Source organism: Ovis canadensis, chromosome 3 (genome assembly GCF_042477335.2).
Source record: "Ovis canadensis isolate MfBH-ARS-UI-01 breed Bighorn chromosome 3, ARS-UI_OviCan_v2, whole genome shotgun sequence".
NCBI lineage: Eukaryota > Metazoa > Chordata > Mammalia > Artiodactyla > Bovidae > Ovis > Ovis canadensis.
In genome coordinates, this window is record NC_091247.1 from 219,716,977 (window position 1) to 219,740,319 (window position 23,343).

The window sequence follows — 23,343 nt, forward strand, 5'->3', positions numbered from 1 at the left end:
TTATAGATGTGTGTGTGTGTGCACGTGTGTGCATACATTCACGTAGGCCTTAAGTTAAGCAACCACACAGAATCCAATCTCCTCCTCCATTCTAGTGAACTTGCAGGAGAGGCCATGAGAGAATAATCTGCTTCCAGTCTTAGGACTAAAGAGAAGGATTTCAGAATCTTCAACTCATTTCCAATGCCTGAATTGTTTATTGATGGAATAAAGAAAATGGTGATGTCATTGAATTTTAATATGTCGCTTCTGTCCAATCACCTTACTGAACTCTATTTTAAGTTGTAATCATTTTTCAGATGATTCTCTGGATTTGTCTCGGTATATAGTCATTGATTTACAGATAAGGATAACTTTTCCTCTGGTATTTATGGTCTCTGTGTTAGATAACATCTCCCCCAAATGGAATAGTTGTTAAAAAGGATGAGTAACTCTCACAGTAACCTGGCAAGATGGGTCCTGCCCAGCACGAAGTAGAAAAATAGAGTCACAGTGTTCTCTCCCATGTGTGATGTCATCTACTCTTTATTTTAAAAAATAAAAACAGGCACTGCATAAAGTGCTTAATTTAAGGAAATTACTCTTCCGTCCAGAATTCCCATGCCAGTTTAGGTGCCTGTCTTAGCCTGCTTGGGATGCTGTAACAGAATACCCACAGACTGAGTCACTTCAACAGCAGAAATTCGTTTTCTCACCCACCTGGAGGCTGGGAAATCCAAGGTCAGCGTGCCAGCTGACCCAGTTCCCATGAGAGCCCTCCTCCTGGCCCTCGGAAGCCCCCTCCCCACTGTGTCCTTCCCCCTTAGAAGGACCACAGCCCCATCAGATCAGGGCCCCACCCTGATGACCTCACTTCACCCTAATCAGCTCCCAAAGACTGCCTCCACTCGCAGGGAGGCATGTGAGGCTTACGATTTCGGCGTGGGTTTTGAGGGGGCACGGTGCAGCGTGTAGCTGTGCCCGAGCTTCCCCCCACCCACCACCCAGTATCCTCAGAAATCCTATGTTCAGTTTATTTCAGACAGGATTCATTATGCCCTTCCTCGGCACAATTTTAAGGTGCTTGTGACTGTACAGTGTGTCATAGAGACTTTGCCTGAGCTTGACCTTGTGAATCGTTTCCTCCTAGACACAGAATCGAATGAAGTTAATGGCCGACAACTACGAGGACGACCACTTTAGATCCTCCCATTCCGGTCAAACCAATCACAAACCCTCCCCAGACCAGGTAAGGCTGCTTTTGGTTGTCTACTGAGAAAGCAGCGTGCTTTTGTTTTGATGTATTCTGTAGTAGCGTGTTACAGACTCTGGGGAACAAGTTAGAAAAATAAAAATAATCAGTTTCTGAAAACTTTTTTTCTAAATATGGAGTCCATTTCTGTATAGGAAGGTGGTACCTGATTCTGAGTATTTTAAGAGGAGTTACCCAACAGATTTGAAAGGAACACTAAAGAATCCTTAAATTGAGATGAGAAAAAAATTTCATCTTCTCAGAGAAACTCACTAATTTGTGTCTGTCCTGCTTCAGTAGAAAAAGAAAACTTTGCGTGTAAGCTAAGTGAGGCACACACAACTCGGTGTAGCAGTAATCATATTCGCCTGCAGATTTGAAAATCTCTGCTCATCACCTCTTAAACGGGAAGGTTGAAACTTAGTTTTTTCGTTCCTGTCTCCTTGGTGGACCTCTCCATCCACATCCTCCTTAAACTGTTGCCTTCAGCTCCGCATGAGTGCAGAGGAGGCACTGAGTCAGCCTGAAGGGAGCCATATCCAGTGCCAGTTCTGGAAGAAGGGAACTCTCCCAAGATCTTGAATATGATGGATGGGGGAGAGCAGTGAACAGATTACCTCATATCCCATTGCCAAAAATCAGATTTCAACATCTCCATCACACTCAATCTTAACATATACAGCTGAGGGAGAAAAATAATAGTTAAGTAATTACATCCATATGATCGAAGAGTCCAGAGGCACTCCCCCACTAAGCCCCTCCTCCAGATGATAGCATAGCTCCCTCTTAGGAGACGAAGAAGAAACATTGCACATGAAAGCACAATAATATCGAAAGTGCACGTTTTTTTCTAAGGTTTAGAAGGTTATAATCATTGTATGATGACATTCACTAAGCCCATGGAGGCGGCTTATACTTTAGAGGGAAAGAGTGCAGTCTTTACTGAAGGCAAAGCGGAGAGCTATCTGCCCAATGGCAGCAATCTGTCCTCGCCAAGAAGCCATTTGCTTTTCTCTGACTGTTTCTTGATACCTGGAACTAAGTTTATGCTAATTTATGTAGGATGAGGATTTTAGGGGGCTTCCCCGGTGGCTCAGTGGTAAAGAACCTGCCTGCAATGCAGGAGATTTGGGTTTGATCCCTGGGTCAGGAAGATCCCCTGGAGGAGGGCATGGCAACCCACTCCAATATTCTTGCCTAGGAAACCCCATGGACAGAGGAGCCTGCCGGGCTACAGTCCATGGGATCGCACAGAGTCAGACACAACTGAGCAACTGAGCACACATGTAGGGTGAGGATTACAGCCTTCCCTTGAAACAGGTTTTGCTAACAAATACCAGGACTGGATGCCTGGGAGGAGCAGGAGGCAAACAGGAATGGGGAGGAAGAATTAAAAAAAAGCCTCCAGCTTGGTCGTGTTGCCCAGTAGACAAGAGCGTGGCAAGGAAGTGGGGAGGTTGGAAGTTCGGGGACAAACGAGGACAAATCTGAGCTTGATGTGGGGGGTCGGGGGCCAAGGGGCCGTCCTCGGCGGCTGCATCGTGCCTGTGTATCTGTCTCAAATACTAACCAGCTCTTTTTCGTCCCCACGCTGCTCTGGGCCCTGCGTCCTCCCCGTAGGATGAGGAGGAGGGCATCTGGGCGTAGCCCCCACTTGCTCTTAGTGCAGCCATTTTGTTCAGAACGGTGAGAACGGCTTTCCTGAGCTACAGAAATGTGTTCTGTTTCCTTCACTTTTTTTTTCCTTCCACACAATCATTTCACGTCTGTTTCTCCGTAATTCACTGAATCCTTGGTTTGCTCCCTGCTTTCTCATCTCACCTGGTTCCCGTGTGTATCGCTTGCTTGTGACATAGCGGGGTTTGGGTTCTGTGGCTTTTTTTCTTTTTCCCTGTTGTATGTTAATAGTCATTTTTGTCATTTCATTTTGTACATTTTTGGAAGAACTTCCAGGGCATGTAGCTAAATTTCTCCTGTTGTTGTTTTATTTATAAACTACCCACTCTGGCATGATTTAACAGTGTCCTGGTAAGGTTTATATTGACTCATATCAAACTGGAAATAGAAGAAATCAGTCAGATACTCTGCCAGTAGGTTTGGGATGTACTTTTTATGATAATTAATACTATTTAGTCTTTAAAAAAAAAAAAACAACCCTGCACTTTGGACTAAAAGCTTTAGTTTCTGTGTATAGAAGAATGCTCTGGATTCTCAGGATCAGTGCTTCTTCCACAGTGCCCACCTGGGACAGTCCCCCCTGGGGCTTGGACATTGCTCCCAAACTATCTTAAACAGAAAGAGAAGTGAAGAAGCCATACAAGACTTTTTGAATAAAGATTCGGTCTCCAGAGTTCCTCTCCCCTCCTCTGTGGATTGCTGCCGTGTCAAACAGTTGCCAGGACACTGTCTAGATTCTGCTTTACCGGCCAATTGGCTAGAAAATGCGGTCCAGCTGTGTCAGCCTCTCTCTTTGATCTGGTGCCCTGGAGGTTTGACTGAGGAAATCCTTTGCTTAGAAAAAATAATAACGATGATGAATAAGTTCACACATCCTGATGGCCCTGCACCCCCTGGATTCACTGCCCGTGCTTGTTGGCTGTCTCGCTCTGCTGAGGTCAGTTCTCCCTGAGAAGTCTGTGTCTCAGTGTTACCCCCCCTCCACCTTTAAAATCACACGGGTGGTGTAGAGCTCTCATGGCAGACACAGCCGAGGAGAACGATGAGGTAAGTTATGGCAAGGAGCGTGCATTGTGAAGATGGGAAACCTTCCACGTAGCTTTGCCCTGAGGCTGTGGAAGAAGCTGAAACACACAGTGCCAGCCAGGAAGCTCCTGGGGCTGGAATGCTGCATGCCAAACAGAGCTGAGTTTGAGCGAGTCAGCGCGCTGGTTTTCTTGGTCTATCTACACTGTGCCCCACGAGGGGTGGGATTGTCAGTGTGGAGCCTCGGGGGCAGTCGTGCAGGAGTCGGGTGGAGATCATCAGGCCCCACCTAGAGCAAAGCCGCCTTGTCTGTCCTGGAAGAACATAGGGGCTTCCGTGCCGCCCGAGCAGGGCGCCCCTCCCCGCAAGTAGGAAGGGGGCTGGGTTTGGATTGCTGACCCTTTTTCCAGCCGTAGAAGAAGACCTGATGGTGTCAGAGAAAACAGGGCCCACAGGTCCTGAGCCTCCATCCTCCCTGTCTCCTCCCACAGGAGAATCTGACTCCTAGCAAGTGGGACTTCCCAGGTGGCGCTAGTGGTAAAGAACCTGCCTGCCAGTGCAGGAGACATGAGAGGCACGGGTTCAGTCCCTGGGTCAGGAAGATTCCCTGGAGGAAGGCATCTCCTAGAGGAGGAATCCACACCAGTATTCCTACCTGGAGAATCCCCATGGACAAGGGAGCCTGGCGGGCTACAATCCATGGGATTGCAAAGAGTCGGACATGACTGAGCACACATGTAAAATATACAATGGAGTATTATTAACTGTACACACCGTGCTTTATATCCTCAGGACATGTTTTACACTTTTTGACCCCCTTCACCTATTTCACCCACCCCCAAACCCCACCACGGGCAACCGCCAGATCTGTTCCTATATCTATGAGTTTGACTCTTTTGTTTTTTAGATTCCATGTGTAAGTGAGATTGTGCAGTGCTTGTCTTTCTCTGAGTCATTTCACTAAGCACAATGGCCTCAAGGTCCATCCGTGTGGTCACAAATGGCAGGATTTCCTTCTTTTTTATGGCTGAGTAGTATTACTTGGGGCGGGGGGGTGTGTACAGTTGGCCCTTGAGCAGCACAGGTTTGAACTGCACAGGTCCACCTACGTATGGGATTTTTACAATCGTAAATACTACAGTACTGCCCCGTCACCACTGGCTGAATCTACAGATACGGAGTGAGGGACACTCAGGCACCGCAGGTACGAAAGGCCGACTCTTGGGTTATACACGGGTTTTTGACCATGCAGAAGGTCAGTACCCCTAACCCCTGCATTGTTAAAGGGTCAGCTGCATGTATACCACATTTTCACACATTTACAGACCCCACCACATTTGAAGTCTTAAAAGGCCCCAATGCCGTTTCATACAAATTTTATAATTCTCTGCTCTATTTCTGTGAAAAATACCGTTGGAATTTTGGTAGGGACTGTATTGAATCTGTAAATTGCTTTGGGTAGTAGAGACATTTTAACAATGTTAATTCTTTAAATCCATGAGAGCAGACTGACTGTCCAATTCCTTCTCTTTCTGCTTGAGAGTTGGTTGGTTTTTTTTTTTTTTTAGTAAGTGGATGTTATTCTGTCAAGTGCTTCTTCTGCACTATTGAGATGATTTTGACTGTTGACTTTGATCCTTCATATTGTTCATGTAGTGTTTCACACAGACTGATTTCAACCATCAGTGCAGGTGTTGAACCATCCTTGCATCCCTAGAATAAACCCCACTTGATCATGGCAAATGTTCCTGTTAATGTGTTGTTGAATGTAGTTTGCTAATGTTTTGTTGAGAACTTTTCCATCTGTGTTCAGCAGAGATATTGGCACGTCATTTTCTTTTCTTGCCACATCTTTTTCTGGTTTAGGTATCTTCTGAATGTGGAAGAGTTCTCTGGTCTTGTATTTTTTGGGAAAAGTTTTCAAAAGATTGGTGTGAATTTTTTTTTAAATGTTTCTTAGAATTCACTAGTGAAACAAGCTAGTCCTCAGCTTTTATTTCTTGAGAGGTTCTTAACTACTGCTTAGTTTCCCTTACTTGCCATTGGTCTGTTCACACTTTCTGTTTCTTCGTGATACAGATGTGGTAGGTTTTATGTTTCTAGGAATTAATTCGTTTCTAGGTTGTCCAGTTTGTTGAAATGTAATTGTTCATAGTAGCCTCATAACTCTTGCATTTAATATTGGTTATAACGTCTCTTCTTTCATTTCTTTTTTTTTTTTAATATTTATTTGTGTGTTTAGCTTAGCCAGGTCTTAAGTGCAGCATTCGAGCTCCTCCGTCTTCACTGTGGCATGGGGATCTTTAAGAGCAGCATGTGAACTCGTTGTTGGGGCATTTAGGATCTAGTTCCCTGGCCAGGGATCCGACCCAGGCCCCTTGCACTGGGAGCAGAGTCTGACCCGCTAGACCAACAGGGAAGTCCTCCTTTTTCTCATTTCTGATTTTATTTATCCTGCCTTTTGTATTTCCTCTGCTATATCCCACCTGTGAAACTGACAAAACATGTTTTCTTTTGTGTCCCTTGTATGGCAGGTATGTTATTTTATGGCTGTTTAGTTTGGTGTTAAATAACGTGCTTTGCCCCTCAAACTAATTTGAACTCGGTAGCTGTGGAATTTCCCTCGAGTCACTTCACCTCTCCTCCAAGTGTCAGGTTCCCATCTGCTAAGTGGCAGTGATGAAACCTACAGCGAAGGTCCTGGTGTGGTTACAAGCACAAACGTTCTCAGTGCACTTAGCCCTTGGCCCAGCATCCAGAAAGTATTCAGTCACGGGCTGTGTGATATTGGTAGCGATAGTGCTTAATAGAGTTCACAGGATCCTCTGATGCTACTGTTTACATCATAGATTTCTCCTCTCTCCTGATACAGTAACGTTCCTCTCACTGCACAAGTCACGCACAGTCCTAGTAATTCATTTTTCCTGCAGCAAGAGAAACGTCTTCTGTTCGGAATCTCTGAATTGTTGATGACATCACCCGTCCTGCCTGAGCAGCGTGTAGACCCTTCCCCCACCAGGTGTCCCTGCGGGAGGTCAGCTGCAGACCTTAAGTCAGACCCCATCACCTTCAAAGAAGCAACCACGGTGGCAGGCGCCTTTTCCTGCTAAAGTTCTCTCACCTGAGGATACTTTGCAGGCTGCCTCGACACAGAGGCTCTGAGTAATTCTTAAGGGACTTGGTGATCATGTGAGCTCAGTGAGGCAGGGGCCTCTCAGGCCACGTGATCGAGTTATAAATACTCGGGGGAGAGACCTTTCAGTGTAGTTTTAAGACACACTATACAGTGTTCCACAGGTTCCCCCCTATATTTTTATAGTTTCTGCTGAATGATTTAAGGTGACGTTGTCCTGAGACTTACTTGATTTATTTCTTAAACTGAAAATTGCAGTGTTTTAAACATCTCTGGAACATAGGTCCTTAACAATTAGGAGTATTTGACTAATGAGGATGTGCCCTCTTCTTCCTGTTTGTGGCCTTATTTGTAACTCAGACATTCTCCCTGGATAATAAAAATATACTTGCTCTTCATGCAAAATAAAATCCTTCACATCCTAATTGTTTTTCACAGTCCTCTGGGCAGACCCTGCGGAGCTCAATAAATAGTTTTTGAAAGAAAAAACTGGGAAGCTTTTGCCCTAAAGAAAAGTTGCATGTATTGGAAGTTTCATCCATGTGTAGTAGGTATTTTTAAACTTTTAATTTACTCTGTACCCTGAAAAGACCCTGTTGCTGGGAAAGATTGAGGGTTGGAGAAGGGGGCGACAGAGGAGGGCATCACTGACTCAGTGGACATAAGTCTGAGTAAACTGTGGGAGATAGTGAAGAACGGGAAACCTAGCGGGCTGCAGTCCATGGGGTCGCATAGTCGAACGTGACTTAGCGACTGAACAGCAGCTCTGTACCCTGACAGGTCATCCTGGGATTTGACACAGTTCATGTGCGGGGGGTCCCAGTCAGTTCCTAGCACACCTTCTAGGATACACTGTCAAATTTATCACCTACCCCTCAGCTAACATGTGACGAGACCCCTTTTAATACCGGTTCCAGGAGACAGCCCTCATGCTTGCCTATTACATCATGTTTTTATTTTATAGAGTTATGTTTTGGAGGATGTGATCTGACTCGCATCTTATCTGAGCTATTAAACAACAGTCGTGTTACAATAGGGTTCTGCAGTATTTCTTTCATTAACTTGTCCTCAGCTTCTCCCTAATTTGTTATTTTCTATATATTTCTCTCTGTCTTTAGGATTACTGTCTGTTTTGGGTTAACGGACTATTTTCTTGAACCCAAAAATGCATCATCAACCAAAACAAAAAAGCCATTCCCCCTTGATGTCTCTGTCCTTCTTCCTGGTCCTGCGATGACGAGGTTGAAGCTTGCAGCTGGGCCTGGCGGTCGGCGTTTCTGGGATAAATTAAATGCACACACTTGATTGAGGTGTAGCTGGACTGTATCACTGTCTTCCTATTATCCTAGGAGATCAAAGCACAGCTCAAATAGAGACTTAGTCTTTAGAATATTCAAAACAGATGGCTGGTTCTTTTTGGTGAAAATTCAGGTTTTAAGGCAAACCACTTGTTAGTGAGACTTCATGTCTTCTCATTGAAAGATAGCACGGACCATGTACCTCCCTCTCTTCCTCAGTTTCAAGACTAGAATCGTAGACTTTCTGCCTGAGGAGGGATTTGGCAAGCCCAGAATGCTCTGACACTATCTGGGTTCCTTTTCATGTGACTATAAAATAAGTTACTCAGCTTTTTCTTAAGGCATTTTGGGTATTAAACGGAAGCTTCTTAAATGTTTACGTTATCATAGTCACTTGTTGGTGGGTCACTATTTAAAATCTAGTGTTCACACTGTGACATACTCCAGAATTGAACCAGGCTGTTTATCCTTGACGTCACGTTTTTACAAATTAAAATGCATATTCTCCATCCACTCTCCTGCCACTGACTCCTGGATCCAAAGTTACACAGAATAAGTCCATAAGTGTAGTCTGAGGTTTTTATTGTTTGGTTTAAAATGGACTGAAATGAGAAAATTAGCTCAGAAACAAATACTGAACAACAGATTTTCTCCAACAGAAAAAATGATTATCTGAGGTGCAGTAGAAAAACCCAGGTCTGCAGTAGAGACTCGAGGGTCACAGAGGAAGGGGCAGGTAGTGGCGGGCTACAGTCCATGGGGTTGCAGAGAGGCGGACACGACTGAGCAACTAAACACGGCAGGCGTGTGCCAGGCAGTTATCGTGTGAACCTGATGACCTCTCGGTGGTTCCCTGTGGGTGCTGCTAAGGGGGTATCTCTATTTCTCTATTAATGAATTACTTCACTTCATTCTGTATAATAGGCTCTAGGTTCATCCATCTTACTGGAATTAATTCTCTATTTGTTCATAACGCATTACCCAGAACCTGGCAGCATTAAAAAACAGTGCACCTCTGTTATCTCAGCGTTTTCTTCAGATTATGAATCTGGAAGCAGCTTGGCTTGGTAGCTCCTGCCTGAGTGTCTCTGGGCTGCAGGCAGGATGTCAGCTGGGTCTGTAGTTTAAAGCTTGATGTAGCCAGAGCCCACGTGGGTGCATATTCACTCACGGTCCATGCCAGACGCTGGCGGGAACCTTCAGTTCCTATCCATATGGACCCAAAGTGAGCAATGAAGAGAAGGTGGCAAGGAGCCACTGTGACTCTTAGGTCCTGCAGTCGGAAGTCACACATGCCCACCTCTCCTGTGTCCTGTTCCTTCAAGGCAAGTCACCAAGACCATCTGGCGTGGAGTGGGGCAGAGCATCTCAGGCTTCACTTTCTGAGGGCAGGAATGTCAAAGAATAGGCGGATTTACCATCACCCTTCACAGGTGTTGGGGCAGGTGACAAGCCACGAGCCTGGGGCTGCCCTCAGGTGAATCACCCTGGCCTTCATGTGCTGTGGCAACCGGTGGACGGTGGGCAGGAGGGGAGCAAGCCGGAGACACACCAGCCCTCTGAATTTTCTGGTTATACTCATTGCCACATCCAGTTCTCTGTTCAACCAGTGTTTTATTTTGTGTTGATATTACTGTTTTTTAAAAGGGAAGAAGCTACAGAAATCTGTTGGCATTGGGAGACAGGAAGCAAATTGTATGTTTCTTTAAAACACCCAACCAACCAACAAAACTGCTGTTGTGCTTGTGTTCAGTCATGTCTGACTCTTTTGTGACCCCCGTGGACTCTAGCCCGCCAGGCTTCTCTGTCCATGGAATTCTCCAGGCAAGAATACTGGAGTGGGTTGCCATTCCCTTCTCCAGGGGATCTTCCTGACCCAGAGATCAAACCCATGTCTCTTGCATCTCCTACGTTGGCAGGCAGATTCTTTACCACTGTGCCACCTGGGAAGCCCCTGATATTACTATTGATAGCAGTGATATTCATTATGAATTGAAATTTTAACTGTAATTATTTACTTCTTAAATAATCTGAGAAGATTGTAAGCATTTCCTCTCTGATATTATATTCACCTGTTATCTGGAATAGCTTTAGGGATTGGCAGACCTTTTTCTAAAGGTACAGAGAGTAAGTGTTTTATCCTTTGTGATCTGTACCCTTTGTCAGATCTAACCAGCCCTGCTCATGAAGTAGGGAACCCACCACAGACAACACGTAAATAGTGAAGGTTAATATTGTTGTTATTCAGTCACTAAGTCGTATCCGGCTCTTTGCAACCCCATGGACTGCAGCATGCCAGGCTTCCCTGTCCTTTACTACATCCCAGAGTTTGCGCAGACTCATGTCTGTCAAGTTGGTGATGCCATCCAATCATATCATCCTCTGTTATCCCCTTCTTCTCTTGCCCTCAACCCTTCCCAGCATCAGGATCTTCTCCAGTGGTCAGCTCTTTGCATCAGGTGGCCAAAATATTGTAGCTTCAGCTTCAGAATCAGTCCTTCCAGTGAATATTCAGGACTGATTTCCTTCAGGATTGACTAGTTTTATCTCCTTATAGTCCAAGGGACTCTCAAGAGTCTTCTCCAACACCACAGTTCAAAAGCATCAGTTCTTCAGTGCTCAGCCTTCTTTATGGTCCAGCTCTCACATCCATTCATGACTACTGGAAAAAAACATAGCTTTGACTAGACGGACCTTTGTCGGCAAAGTGATGTCTCTGCTTTTTAATATGCTGTCTATTTGTCACTGCTTTTCTTCCAAGGAGCAAGTGTCTTTTAATTTCATGCCTGCAGTCACTATATCAGTGATTTTGGAGCCCAAGAAAATAAAGGTAACCCTGGCTGTTACCTTGTATAATATCAGTCACAACTTGTAGGTTTCTGTGCTGAGCCTCTTATGTCATAGTCACTTGTGTATCCTCAGATAATAAAGCTTTGCTTAAACCTCAGCAACCAGCGATTGAAATGGTGATGTCTATCAGAGTTTGTGTTATGCTAAAGAATTTTAACAGAGAATAGCGGGAGGAGAGATTAATTCAGTGACTGCGGGAGGTTTTATTCTCAAATAGAAAAACTGGGTAGGGAAAAACATAACGGAAACACTCTTCCTAATTTTTGTTTTTCCCAAATCTTTTTCTTCCACCCAAAGCCTGGATGACTCCCAAGGTAAAGGGGGTGATGTCTGGAAATCGTTAATCCATGGGATTTGTTCATGGTGTATAAAATTTTCAGAAAGAATTTGCTTTTTCAGGATGATTTCCTGATTGACTGTGGCAGACCTAAGTCCAGGCAGGCCTGCTCAGAGCCGCCAAGACCCTGCTTGGGTTCTCAGATTCGTGACACTTCCGGTGTGTGCGGACAGAGAGGAGATTCTTCATGGGGCGGGGGAGGGGGGGGACGAGGACACAGGCAGAGCAGCGGGTGGAGTTGGGGCGCTAGTTCAACCTGGAGGGGTGAAGGCCCCACCCTGATGCTCCTGCCCCCCGTGCTGCTCTCTGTCCCTGAAGGGCTGGAGCGTTTCCTGCCTCAGTCAAGCAGGTCCTGAGCTGTCCTCTTGCTGAAATACGGGCACAGGTCTTTCTCCCCATGTTGCCCCCGGCCCCCCATTGCCCCTACAGGTTGTGTACAGGTGCGTCCTTACACACACCGAGTCACAGATGCTTCTGACCTGTCACAGGACATGTCCTGGCTGTCTCCAGCTTCAGCATCAGGAGATTCAGTGCCTGTATGTAGCTCGTTTCTGACAGCACGGATACTCATCTCTGATGTGTACACAGGCATGTAGATACATTTCCGTCTTCCCCTGCCTTCCAGGCTATAGGAACCTTCCCTCCCTCCTGTACCCTCCCAGCCCAGCTTCCTGTCTAATGAGGCTCCAGAGGGCACAGTGACCCTCGGGGGTGGGGTGGTCAGGAGCTTTCAGCTGGAGACGCTGGCGTCAACACTGGTACTGCCATCACATGGGACTGGTGGCGAAATCACTTGTGTCAGCTCCTCCAGCTCCTCCACATGTACACACACACACCCCACACACACACACCCACCCCACACATACACACCCACCCCACACACACACCCCACACCCACACACCCACACACACACACCCCACACACACACACCACACACACACACACCACACACATACACACCCCCCCACACACACACACACCCCACACACACACACCCCACACACACACACCCCCACACACACACCACACACACACACCACACACACATACACACCCCCCCACACACACACACCCCACACACACACCACACACATACACACCCCACACACTCACCACACACACACACACCCCCCACGCATATACCCCACATACACCACACACACCCCACACATCACACACACCACACACACATATTCACCACACACACACACACACACCCCGTCCTTTTAACCCAGCCTCAAAATAACTGCCCGTCACAGAAGAGCCTCCTCCAGAGCCTGGCCTCCACTCGGGAGCCCTTGACAGATCAGCTGTCACATCTCCTAGTCACCAGATAACCGTGCTTGCCGCTCTCCTCCTCTGTCTTCCTGTGGACCCCGAGGCAGACCGAGTGGCTGGGCGCCCCATGACCTAGACACTCCTCTCTGCTGACTCATTGGGATCCTAGCTAGGTCACCCTTTCGTGTCCGCCCTTCACTCCCAAAGGTTAGAGAAGAAACGAAGTGTCCTGATGAGGCCGTCACTGTGTTCCGCCCTGCAGGCAGCAAGCGTGTTGGTGTTTTCTCAGATCCATCCTTCTGTCTTGTAAACATGTAATAAGCCAAGAAGTGATTGACCGCAGCGGCAGTCCAGCAGGAGCTGGGCTTCAGGCCCCAGCGGACCAGCGGGGTGGGAGTTGATGTGGGCACGTGGTGTGTAAACAGACTCACAAGGGGCTGAGGCCGCTGTTCTTGCCCGTGGCCAGCTGCCTACCTGGTTTTTCCTGTGAAATTCAGCATCCACCTTCAGCTGGCTTGCCCACTCGAAAAGCGTGAGCTTCTCCCTCTTTTGCCTCATTTTCTCTCCTGTGCCCAGACATTTTCCCCATAATTTGACATTCATTAGTATACAGCCCTGGAACTTTGCTATGGGGAAGTCATGTAAAGTATATATACATCGATGCACGCACACACACAAGTATTTAACCCCTACGTTGTTTACTAGAATATAATAAATAATTTATTGTGAAGAGGCAAGCCTCAAGCCAAGAACTCAATTGAAGATGCTTCTTTCCCATCTTTATTTAAAGAGCAGGGAAGAGGAGTCTTGGGATACGTACCCGCTCCTCGCAGCTCTGAGTCTCGCAGAGTGGGCGCTTCCTGACTGTGTCCCGTCTGAGCGCCCCTTTAGGGTGCCCGCTGTGCATCCCCTGGTGTCCCCTCCAGGGGCTGGCTTGTCCGGCTTCTCTGCCTCCTGCAGCGTTCTGTCCACTTGCTGCCCGTTAATCTGCCCCGTCTTCATCTGGATGTACTATCTGCCCTCTGGTTGGTGAGTCACCTCATTTTCATGTATTTTACAAGTTTCCAAGTACTGAGGTAAGAACTTAGAATACCTCCCGCCCCAACCTGCTCTCTTGGCCACAGGGAGGTGGGCTCAGCCAGAGCCTCCTTCCCTCACACTGCCCTCTGTTCAAGTGGAGTTTCTGGATCTGAATAAGATATGTTAGGTTTTAACTGAATAAGGAGTAAATAGGCACAATGGAGTTAGCAGTCCTGTGGTTCAGATTCCAAGATTCATCTTATTCTGAACCCCACTCCCCATCTCCATACAACTCTGAGTACGGACCATCTGGATCAGGAAGTAGGGGAGGTTCTGTTTTGTTCTGCTGGAGTGGTAATATGCGCTTAAAGGAAAATTGACAACAGATTTCTGAGCTGTAAAACTGAGAGGAAATGATTGCATTTTAGTTTGTAAACGATTCCCACTGTTTTTTTTTTTTCCTCTCTCATGTTTCAAATCTGTAACCTTTTCCAGTTTTCCTAAACACACTTACACTTTTAACAAGCCATGAAACCCTTTAAATCTGAAACCTTTGGAGAGAGTTTTTACTCTTAGAACCAGGTATTTTTGTATATAGTAAGTTTTCTGATTAACATCTATTCATATCAGTGACCTTGTGTCACCAAACCAAACTTGAGTCTGCTCACCCACATGCAGCAAAGCCAATCTCCTGACACCAGTTTGTGGTGAGGCAAGGGGAGCGTTTACTGCAGGGCCGGGCAAGGAGAACAGGCGGCTCATGCTCGAAACCACAGTGAATCTTTATAGTAGAAGTAACGTCATCCTGGCTTCCCCAGTGGCTCAGACAGTAAAGAATTTGCCTTCTATGAAGGAGATCTGGGTTGGATCCCTGGGTCAGAAAGATCTCCTGGAGAAGGGAATGGCTACCCACTCCAGTCTTCTTGCCTGGGAAATCCCATAGACGGAGGAGCCTGACAGGGGTCACAAAGAGTCAGACACAACTGAGCGACTAACACTTTCAACATCATTCTGGCTTTTGTATTTGTCATGAGTTTTTGTTTTGGAAGAGGAATGCAAGACAGTTTCCCATTCTGTAAAGTTTGTGTGGGGAGTGAAGTAGACACACATGAGAAATGGTTGTGACGTGGAGGGTCAGGACTTGGAGCTCTGGACTTGTCTGCATTTAACTTTAGGTTATCCTTTAACTTTTCGTGAAATTTTAGAAGTTTATCGACTTCCCCCCAAAAGAAATTTTTTTTGTTTTCAATCACTGTAGCCCTCTAGCTAGGCACAAACTCCGGCTAACGCTGCTGAAATGTTCCCGGTTTTCATTGTTAACAGTGAAGTTTGGTTTTTGATGAAGGGCATGCAGGGGTAAAGCATGAACCCTTCTTAGTTTAGCTTTACTGGTTATCGTGAGGGTGCAGCCACATGAGGCGTGTGTTTGCCCAGCGTCTCTCTTGCAGATGCATAAGACAGAAGGCTGTTTTGGAATGCACAGTTGTCTTCAGTTTGTTAGGATTAAAGATGAGTAAGGACCACCACACCGAAAACATGCAGGGGATCCACTGAGTGTCCTGTCTGCTCCAGGTAGGAAGGCGAAATAAAAAGTTGGATCTCAGAGAACATTAAGAATACAAAAGTTGTTGAATTTTCTAACCTCATCTGTGAAGAACAAGTCAAACCAAACCTTGAATCAAGATGAAGAGGTTTATTTAGCAGTTTGAAGGTTTGCCTGAAGGAAACCTCAAAACGAAAGTTAAAACAGAGATAAATCCTGAATTTACACATTTTAATTCTCTTGTACACTCAACACATTAGCTCCATTATCTCATGTTTTTTTTTTTTTTTTAATGCAAAATAGGGCCACATTTCCCTGGAGGAGGACATAGCAATCCACTCCAGTGTTCTTGCCTGGAGAATCCCATGGACAGGGGAGCCTGGTGGGCTGCAGTCCGTGGGGTCGCATAGAGTCTGACACAGCTGAAGCGATTTAGCATTCATGCATGTCATTCGTAATATTCCTGCCAGCAAAAGCTGTGTGTGGCCCGGCAGAAAGGCACTCACTAAATGTTTGTTAAGCCAAATATATAATTTTTTTAGTATCAATAATATGTGTGAGTTGATATACAGCATATCTAATTAATGTAGCAAAAATGTAATTTCCATTCACTGTTTCTTGAAAGAACTGCATTGTTTCACAAAGTAGCTGCATTTAAGTGAGAAAGTAACACCTGCTCCAAACCTTTGTAAAGAGACCTGGTGCCATCCTTCATCTTCCTGGTCCCAATGCACATCATAACCAAGAAGATAAGCTCAGTTCTTGACATGAAAAAGGACTTTGAGGCCAGGCTGCCGAATTTTATTCCTGTGCCTCCTCCCCCGCCCCCCTCCAGACTATTAAAACTTTTTATCTTGTAATGGGGAATAGCCGATTAACAATGTTGTGGTAGTTTCAGGCGAACATCAAAGGGACTCAGCCAGATACAGACATGTGTCCATCCTCCCCCAAACCTGCCTCCCATCCAGGCTCCACATAACACTGAGCACACTTCCCTGTGCTGTCCAGTTAGGTCCTTGTTGGTGATCCATTTTAAATATCCAAGTGTGTACGTGACCTTTCCTTTCACCCTGGTAATCATAAGTTCGTTCTCTGAGTCTGTAAGTCTCTTTCTGGTGTTTTGTGGGTTTTTTTGTATGTAAATTCATCTGTATCAGTTATTTTTAGATTCCACATAAAAGGGATGTCATAGAGAGTATGACACTCTCTAGGACCCTCTATGTTTCTGGTGCTGTGCTTAGTCACTCAGTCATGTCCGACTCTTTGCAACCCCATGGACTGTAGCCCACTGGACTCCTCTGTCCATAGGGATTCTCCGGGCAAGAATACTGGAGTGGGTTGCCATGCCCTCCTCCAGGGGATCTTCCCAAACCCAAGTCTCCCTCATTGCAGGCATGTTCTTTGCCATCTGAGCCACCAGGGAAGCCCCCCAGTTCAGTTCAGTCATTCAGTCATGTCCTACTCTGTGAGCCCATGGACTGCAGCATGCCAGACTTCCCTGTCCATCACCAGTTCCCAGAGCTTGCTCATACTCTTGTCCATCGAGTTGGTGATGCCATCCAACCATCTCATCCTTTGTCGTCCCCTCCTCCTACCTTCAGTTTCTCCCAGCATCAGGGTCTTTTCTAATGAATCAGTTCTTTGCGTCAGGTGGCCAAAGTATTGGAGTTTCAGCTTCAGCATCAGTCCTTCCAGTGAATATTAAGACTGATTTCCTTTAAGACTGGTTTGATCTCCTTGCTGTCCAAGGGATTCTCAAGAGTCTTCTCCAACACCACAGTTCAAAAGCATCAATTCTTCAGTGCTCCGCTTTCTTTATAGTCCAACTCTCACATCCAAACATGACCACTGGAAAAGCCATAACTTTAACTAGATGGACCTTTGTCAGCAAGGTGATGTCTCTGCTTTTTAATATACTATCTAGGTTTGTCATAGCTTTTCTTCCAAGGAGCAAACGTCTTTTCATTTTATGGTTACAGTCACCATCTGCAGTGATTTTGGAGCCCAAGAAAATAAAGTCACTGTTTCCATTGTTTCCGTATTTGCCATGAAGTGATGCCATGATCTTCGTTTTTTGAGTGTTGAATTTTAAGCCAACTTTTTCACTCTCCTCACTTTCATCAAGAGGCTGTTTAGTTCCTTTTCACTTCCTGCCATAAGAGTAGGGTTATCTGCATATCTGAGGTTATTGATATTTCTCCCTGCAATCTTGTGGAAACCTGTTTCCAGCTTGTGCTTCATCCAGCCTGGCATTTCACATGATGTACTCTGCATATAAGTTAAATAAGCAGGATGACAGTATACAGCCTTGAAGTGCTCCTTTCCCAATTTGGAACCAGTCCATTGTTCCATGTCTGGTTCTAACCAGAAATGCCCATGTTGCTGCAGGTGGCATTAATTCATTCTTTTTCATGGCTGAGTAATATTCCACTGTATAAATGTACAACATCTTCTTTATCCTTCCCTCTGTCAATGGACATTTAGGCTGCTTCCATGTCTTGGCTACTGTAAATAGTGCTGCAGTGAACATTGGGGTCCATATACCCTTTCAAATCATGTTTTTCTCTGGATTTTTGCCCAGGAGTGGGGTTGCAGGGTCATATGGTATCTCTGTCTTTAGTTTTTTAAGGGACTTCCATGCTGTTCTTCACAGTGGCTGTACCAATTTACATTCCCACCAACAGTGTAGGAGCATTCCCTGCTCTCCACACCCTCTCCAACATTTGTTGTTTGTGGATTTTTTGATGGTGGCCTTTCTGCCTGGTGTGAGGTGATACCTCATAGTAGCTTTGATTTGCATTAATCTAATAAGTAATGATGTTGAACATCTTTTCATGTACCTGTTCCCTTTTGCTTGCCTCCTTTTTAACTTTTCAAAGTTCAGCTTTCTGCTGGGACCTCTGGACAGGAGCATCATTAAGAGAATAATGTTTTGGGGAAGTCAGTGCGTTGGTTGTTCTGGGACTTTCTTGATGAGCCTACCTTGGGGGATAGCAGTGTGACGGTGACCCAGTGAGGAATCAGAACTGCCTCTGGTGTTTATGCAGTAATTCAGGAACATCTGAACGTGCCTCCCAGGATGTCAGCAGGCAGAAGGAAGAAAAAGAGGATCTTTTAGTGACAGAGAAATCATCAGTACAAAAATACTTTGCCAGGAACACAGTAAATGATCCATAAATGTTAATTAGCTTAAAAAACGGAGAAGGCAATGGCAACCCACTCCAGTACTCTTGCCTGGAAAATCCCATGGGTGGAGGAGCCTGGTAGGCTGCAGTCCATGGGGTCTCTAGGAGTCGAACATGACTGAGCAACTTCATTTTCACTTTTCACTTTCATACATTGGAGAAGGAAATGGCAACCCACTCCAGTTCTTGCCTGGAGAATCTCAGGGACGGAGGAGCCTGGTGGGCTGCCGTCTGTGGGGTCACACAGAGTCAGACACGACTGAAGCAACTTAGCAGCAGCTTAAAAAATAGTGGCATCTTTTGAACAGTAAATTATTAGTACCACAAGGGTAAATGCATTAAGTCCCACATAATGTTCAGTACAACCTCTGCTCTCAAAATGAGCTCCCAGAATGTGTCACAACCAGCCACCCTATACTTAACGAAGGTCTGATGCAGAAACTGTGAGAAGAGGAGAGCAGGCCATGGGCCTGATCACATGTCCCATCCTGGCGCAGGCAGGTGTGTCCCCATCTGTTAGATGAATGGGCTGCAGAAATGGGCTGCTGTAGAGTTTTCCATTGCAGTCTGTATCATAGCATACAGAAGCAACTTGGCTGTCTTCTAAAACACCTCTGGACGTCCAACCATACTCAAGTGGAGGGGAGGTTAAGATAAACACCTTCCGGAGGTCACTTTATGTCATCACACACTGGCCTCTGAAGCCATTTTGAGGATCTGATTCATAAGCAAGTAAATCCTTGCCAGAAGAAACAAAGCTTTCAGGACATCAGCTGAAAGGCTCTCATCTGTTCTTTTAAATGATTTTCCTTAACAACTTGGTAAATGTTGGATTCGGGGAATGTTGCCGTTTTGGCGTTCTGTTTGTTAGAAGCGGAGGTTATCTTGACAAGTTCTTTTTTTTTTTTTTTAGTTCTTTTTTTAAAAAACTTCTTTTTGCCAAAAGAAAAGAAAAAAAAAAGATAACTCTAGTTCTGCATAGCTATAGAACTGTGACGTGGCCTGACCACCTTGCTTTTGGTGGCACTTCTTACCAACCCTCTGAAGTTCACGTGGACCAAAGACTTAACTTCTGGGTCCTGTGAGCATCCTCTTCCTACTCGGCGAGTGTCCCTCTTCCCTCCTGAGGTTAGGCGGTCACAGTTCTTCCTTGTGGGAAATACAGTTTCTTTTCTGGGTGGTCGGCCCAAGTTGGACTTGGAGGGGGAGGGGAGAGATGAGGGCGTTTTCCCCGTGATGGACATGGCTAAATGGGTCTCAGACAGGCTCCAGTGATTTTTCTCCTAATGGACACATTCAGAGACTGCTGGCTGGGCAGCTTCATATGCTTTCATGGAGTAAGCTCTCTAGTTTTCTGTTTTGTTTTTGAAAAGCAATTCCCTTTAACATGAGAAAAAGGCATCTTGGCCATTGCATAGGAAGAATTTTTATCCTGGAAAAAAAACTTCAAATTCTGTTATTTTTGTAACTTTTCAGTTGGACTTTGAAAAATTACAGAGTGCAAAACACTACGTATTTTGTTATCAGTTAGCACCTGAGCATGAAATATATTTAAGTCAGTGTGAGATTCATCTCTGATTAAGAACAGAGGCCTGAGAGTCCACTCTTTCATTCCCAGCCATACAGCAGTGAGCTAGCATGTTTCCAGGTTCCATTTTACTATAAGAAATTTGACCTTCCCCTTACCACCATTTATCAGATTGTCTTCATGCTTTTTTTATGTCAGTTTTCCAACTCAAACAGTAATTACCTAGGGTATCAGCTCTTTCTGCCTGTAGCCCAAATGTGATGGCAGCTATATGTAGACACACACACACACACACACAAAATGGGAGTAAGTTGCACAAATCCAGTGAAAATCCCAAGAGAGATTTTTTTTCTAATCAGTGTGTCCATGAAAGAGGCTGGAGGAGGCCAAGCTGGAAACATGGCTGCGGTGTGTGGCGGCGTGAGGGGTGTGGAGGGAACAGCAACCAGACAGTGGGCTTGTTGACGTGCATGGTGGGCGTGCATCTCAAGAAGTACGGCCTGGCACTTGCCTTTAAAGATGCTGCTTTGAAACTCAGTTTCTGAGCTCTCTACAATGTGAATACGCATCTGTGGCCAGAAAGAAAACCTGAGTCTTTTCTGAGAGTACCATTGTTTGTGAAAACCTGTCCAACTTCCCCACTCTCCAGACCTCGTGCTTTATTGAAACAGTTCTTCCTTCTGCGGTTGGCAGTGTTGACACCACAGGCAACACAGGGCTCGGACCTGGAGGGGTCCCGTAAGAGCCCAGAGCCTTCCCCCCTGACCCCTAGCCCCTGAGTGTATCACCTTTGTTCCCAGACAGTTGTGTGAGTGTGTGTGTTTCAAAAATAATATTGCTAAGTTGATTCACTTTCTCTGGTTTTCCTAGCTAGGCTCCAACTTCTGTATTATATACCATGTGGGTCTGCACTCTGATCTCTCTAGTAAGTTAGAGATTGTTTTAGCCACTAAGCTGAGGCTCTTGCCTGCCTTAATTATTTCATGGAGATAGCATTAGAAACCGGAAATGTGATATATCTATAAAGCAACCATTAAAAATCATGTTTTCCAGGAATACGTAATGTCGTGAATAGGACTCACGATGTAACATTAAGTGGATAAACAGGGTCTTAAGCAAAATGTGAAGTATGATACAGTTAAAAGTTGATTTATGTAAGTTTATAAAAAGACTTGGAAGAAAATCAGCAAAATTTTGCAAGTGCTGTTCTTGGTGGAAAACCTATAGACTGTTTATTATTTCTTTCCTGTTCCCCCCCCCATACTTTTCAGAGTAAAATCTGCATTGATTTCTTAATTTAAAAAAAATACATAAAACTGTATTTTAGAAACTCTTAAAAGGAACTAAGGGAAGCGGCAGGGGAGTCCTCTGGAGAGAGGTGGGTGGCAGAATTCGGTGTACCAGGCCTCATTTCTCCTGACTTGAAGATTAGCGAGCTCCTTATCAGGGCGTCCTGTTGGTGAAAAGTGCCACCCTGGTGACACCAGCAGATGCAGACTCTGCCCTGAGCCCAGGGAGCGTCAGGGACATGCCAGCATCTGCTGGGTTGGCGGCCCCCACGAGGCTGGGTGTCAGGCAGACGCTGTGCCTGCGGTTCAGAATTGGAGATGGGGGGCCAGCCCAGCCCCTCCTCCACCGCCCAGGCTCGCCCAGCACCAAGGGCCTGGCCAGAGCCGTCCCGAGAGCTGTCCGATGAGGTCGTGTGTTGTAACGTGCTCTCCGGCGGAGCCGAGGTGGTGGTCATTCCTCGGGGTAAAGGGAATGTAAGACAGTGTTGGCCCATCTCTGGAGAGAAGACCCCGCGTGGAGCTGGTCCCGCCCAGCTGGGGCTCAGGTGTCAGGGCTGTGCGAGAATTCGTCTGTCATGTCTAAAAGGAGGGTCGATGCCTCTGTGAGTCGAGTGTGGGGGCTCCAGCCAGGACAAGACAGATCCCGTTGTGAGTTCACTCATCACCCTTCCCATAGCTGAGAGGACCACTGTCCCTCCAGGGACAGAGGCATCCTTTGTTCCAGGAGGTGGAGGGACACACGTGTGCGTCAGGCTTTCAGATGAGCACGTTTCACTTGCAGCGTTTGTGTGTGTGTGTAGTTGTGTAGTTGCTAAGTCGTATCCGACTCTTTGCGACCCCATGGACTGTAGCCTGCCAGGCTCCCCTGTTCATGGGGTTCTCCAGGCAAGAACACCAGAGTGGGTTGCCATTTCCTCCTCCAGGGGATCATCCTGACAGGATCGAACCCACATCTCCTACATTAGCAGGCAGGTTCTTTATCAGTGAGCCGCCAGTGAAGCCCCTAAACCTGAGTGTGTCTCTGTTTTGCACGTCTCTTCATTTGTACTGTTTTAAACTGCACGTAAGAGATGTCATGCAGTATCGTACACGTCTCTTCTCCGCTCTCAGCTGCCCTAAACCCATGCAATGCTGTGGCATGGAGGTGGTGGGAACAGAGCGTTTCCAGGTAGATAATGGGATCATTCGCAGGAAAGCCAGGAATGCTGCTTCCCGGATAGTCATGACCACTGAGCATGGAGTGCAGTGTATGAGCAGGACTCCTGAGGAGGGGGAAGGGACAGAGGGTGGACTAGGTGTTCTTTGAGTTCCCAAAGCTGGGTTGGAAGGAAAAGACAAGGGGACAGAGGGAGTCTGGTCACTGTAATCCTTTTTCCCTTCCAACCCAGCTTTGGGAACTCAGAGGATGCCTAGAGTTTTTGTAGCTGCCCATAAATAGGTGGATGAGCAGTTGTGAGGGGACTGCAGTCTTTCTGTAGCAGGAATGTCATCTCTGCAAAAACAAGCCAGTGCTGTGCTTAGTCCCCACCTGAACACGGAATCCCATCCCACGCTGATGTACATGCCAGTGCCCACCACGTGGCTCCCAGCACGGTGGTAGGTGGGTGTGGCTTCGTAGATGTGTGCGGACAAAGAGGGCGGTTAGTGGTTGTAAGAGCTCCAGTCTCACCCTGTCTCTTTGCCTTGGGAGGCACAGAGACTGGACCTTCTCATTTCAGACTGACCTTGACGTTCCTCATTTGTTTCGCTTCAGATCATCCAGTCCCTCCTAGAACTTGACCAAAACAGAAGCAAGCTCAAGTTGTACATCAGACACCTGACCGCCCTCTGCCACGACCGAGACCCCCTGATCCTCCGAGGACTCACTCCACCAGCCGCCTATAAGCTGGACGACGACCAGGCAGCGTGGGAGAATGAGCTGCAGAAGATGACCCAGGAACAGGTAAG

The 23,343-nt window shown here is 46.3% G+C and overlaps 1 protein-coding gene across 13 annotated transcripts in view; it reads left to right on the top strand.

The window, feature by feature from the left end:
* Nucleotides 1–23,343, top strand: part of ERC1 (ELKS/RAB6-interacting/CAST family member 1) — a 272,710-nt gene that overhangs the window by 226,414 nt on the left and 22,953 nt on the right. For 7 of the 13 annotated variants that reach the window (XM_069585925.1, XM_069585924.1, XM_069585927.1 and 4 more), the window contains 2 exons: nt 1,130–1,228; nt 23,150–23,338. In XM_069585925.1, the coding sequence (XP_069442026.1) occupies nt 1,130–1,228; nt 23,150–23,338 (288 nt within the window). Of the gene's footprint in view, nt 1–1,129; nt 1,229–2,851; nt 2,918–23,149; nt 23,339–23,343 lie in introns of all 13 variants that reach the window. The other 6 variants (XR_011256198.1, XR_011256200.1, XR_011256197.1 and 3 more) reach the window with 1 other exon arrangement.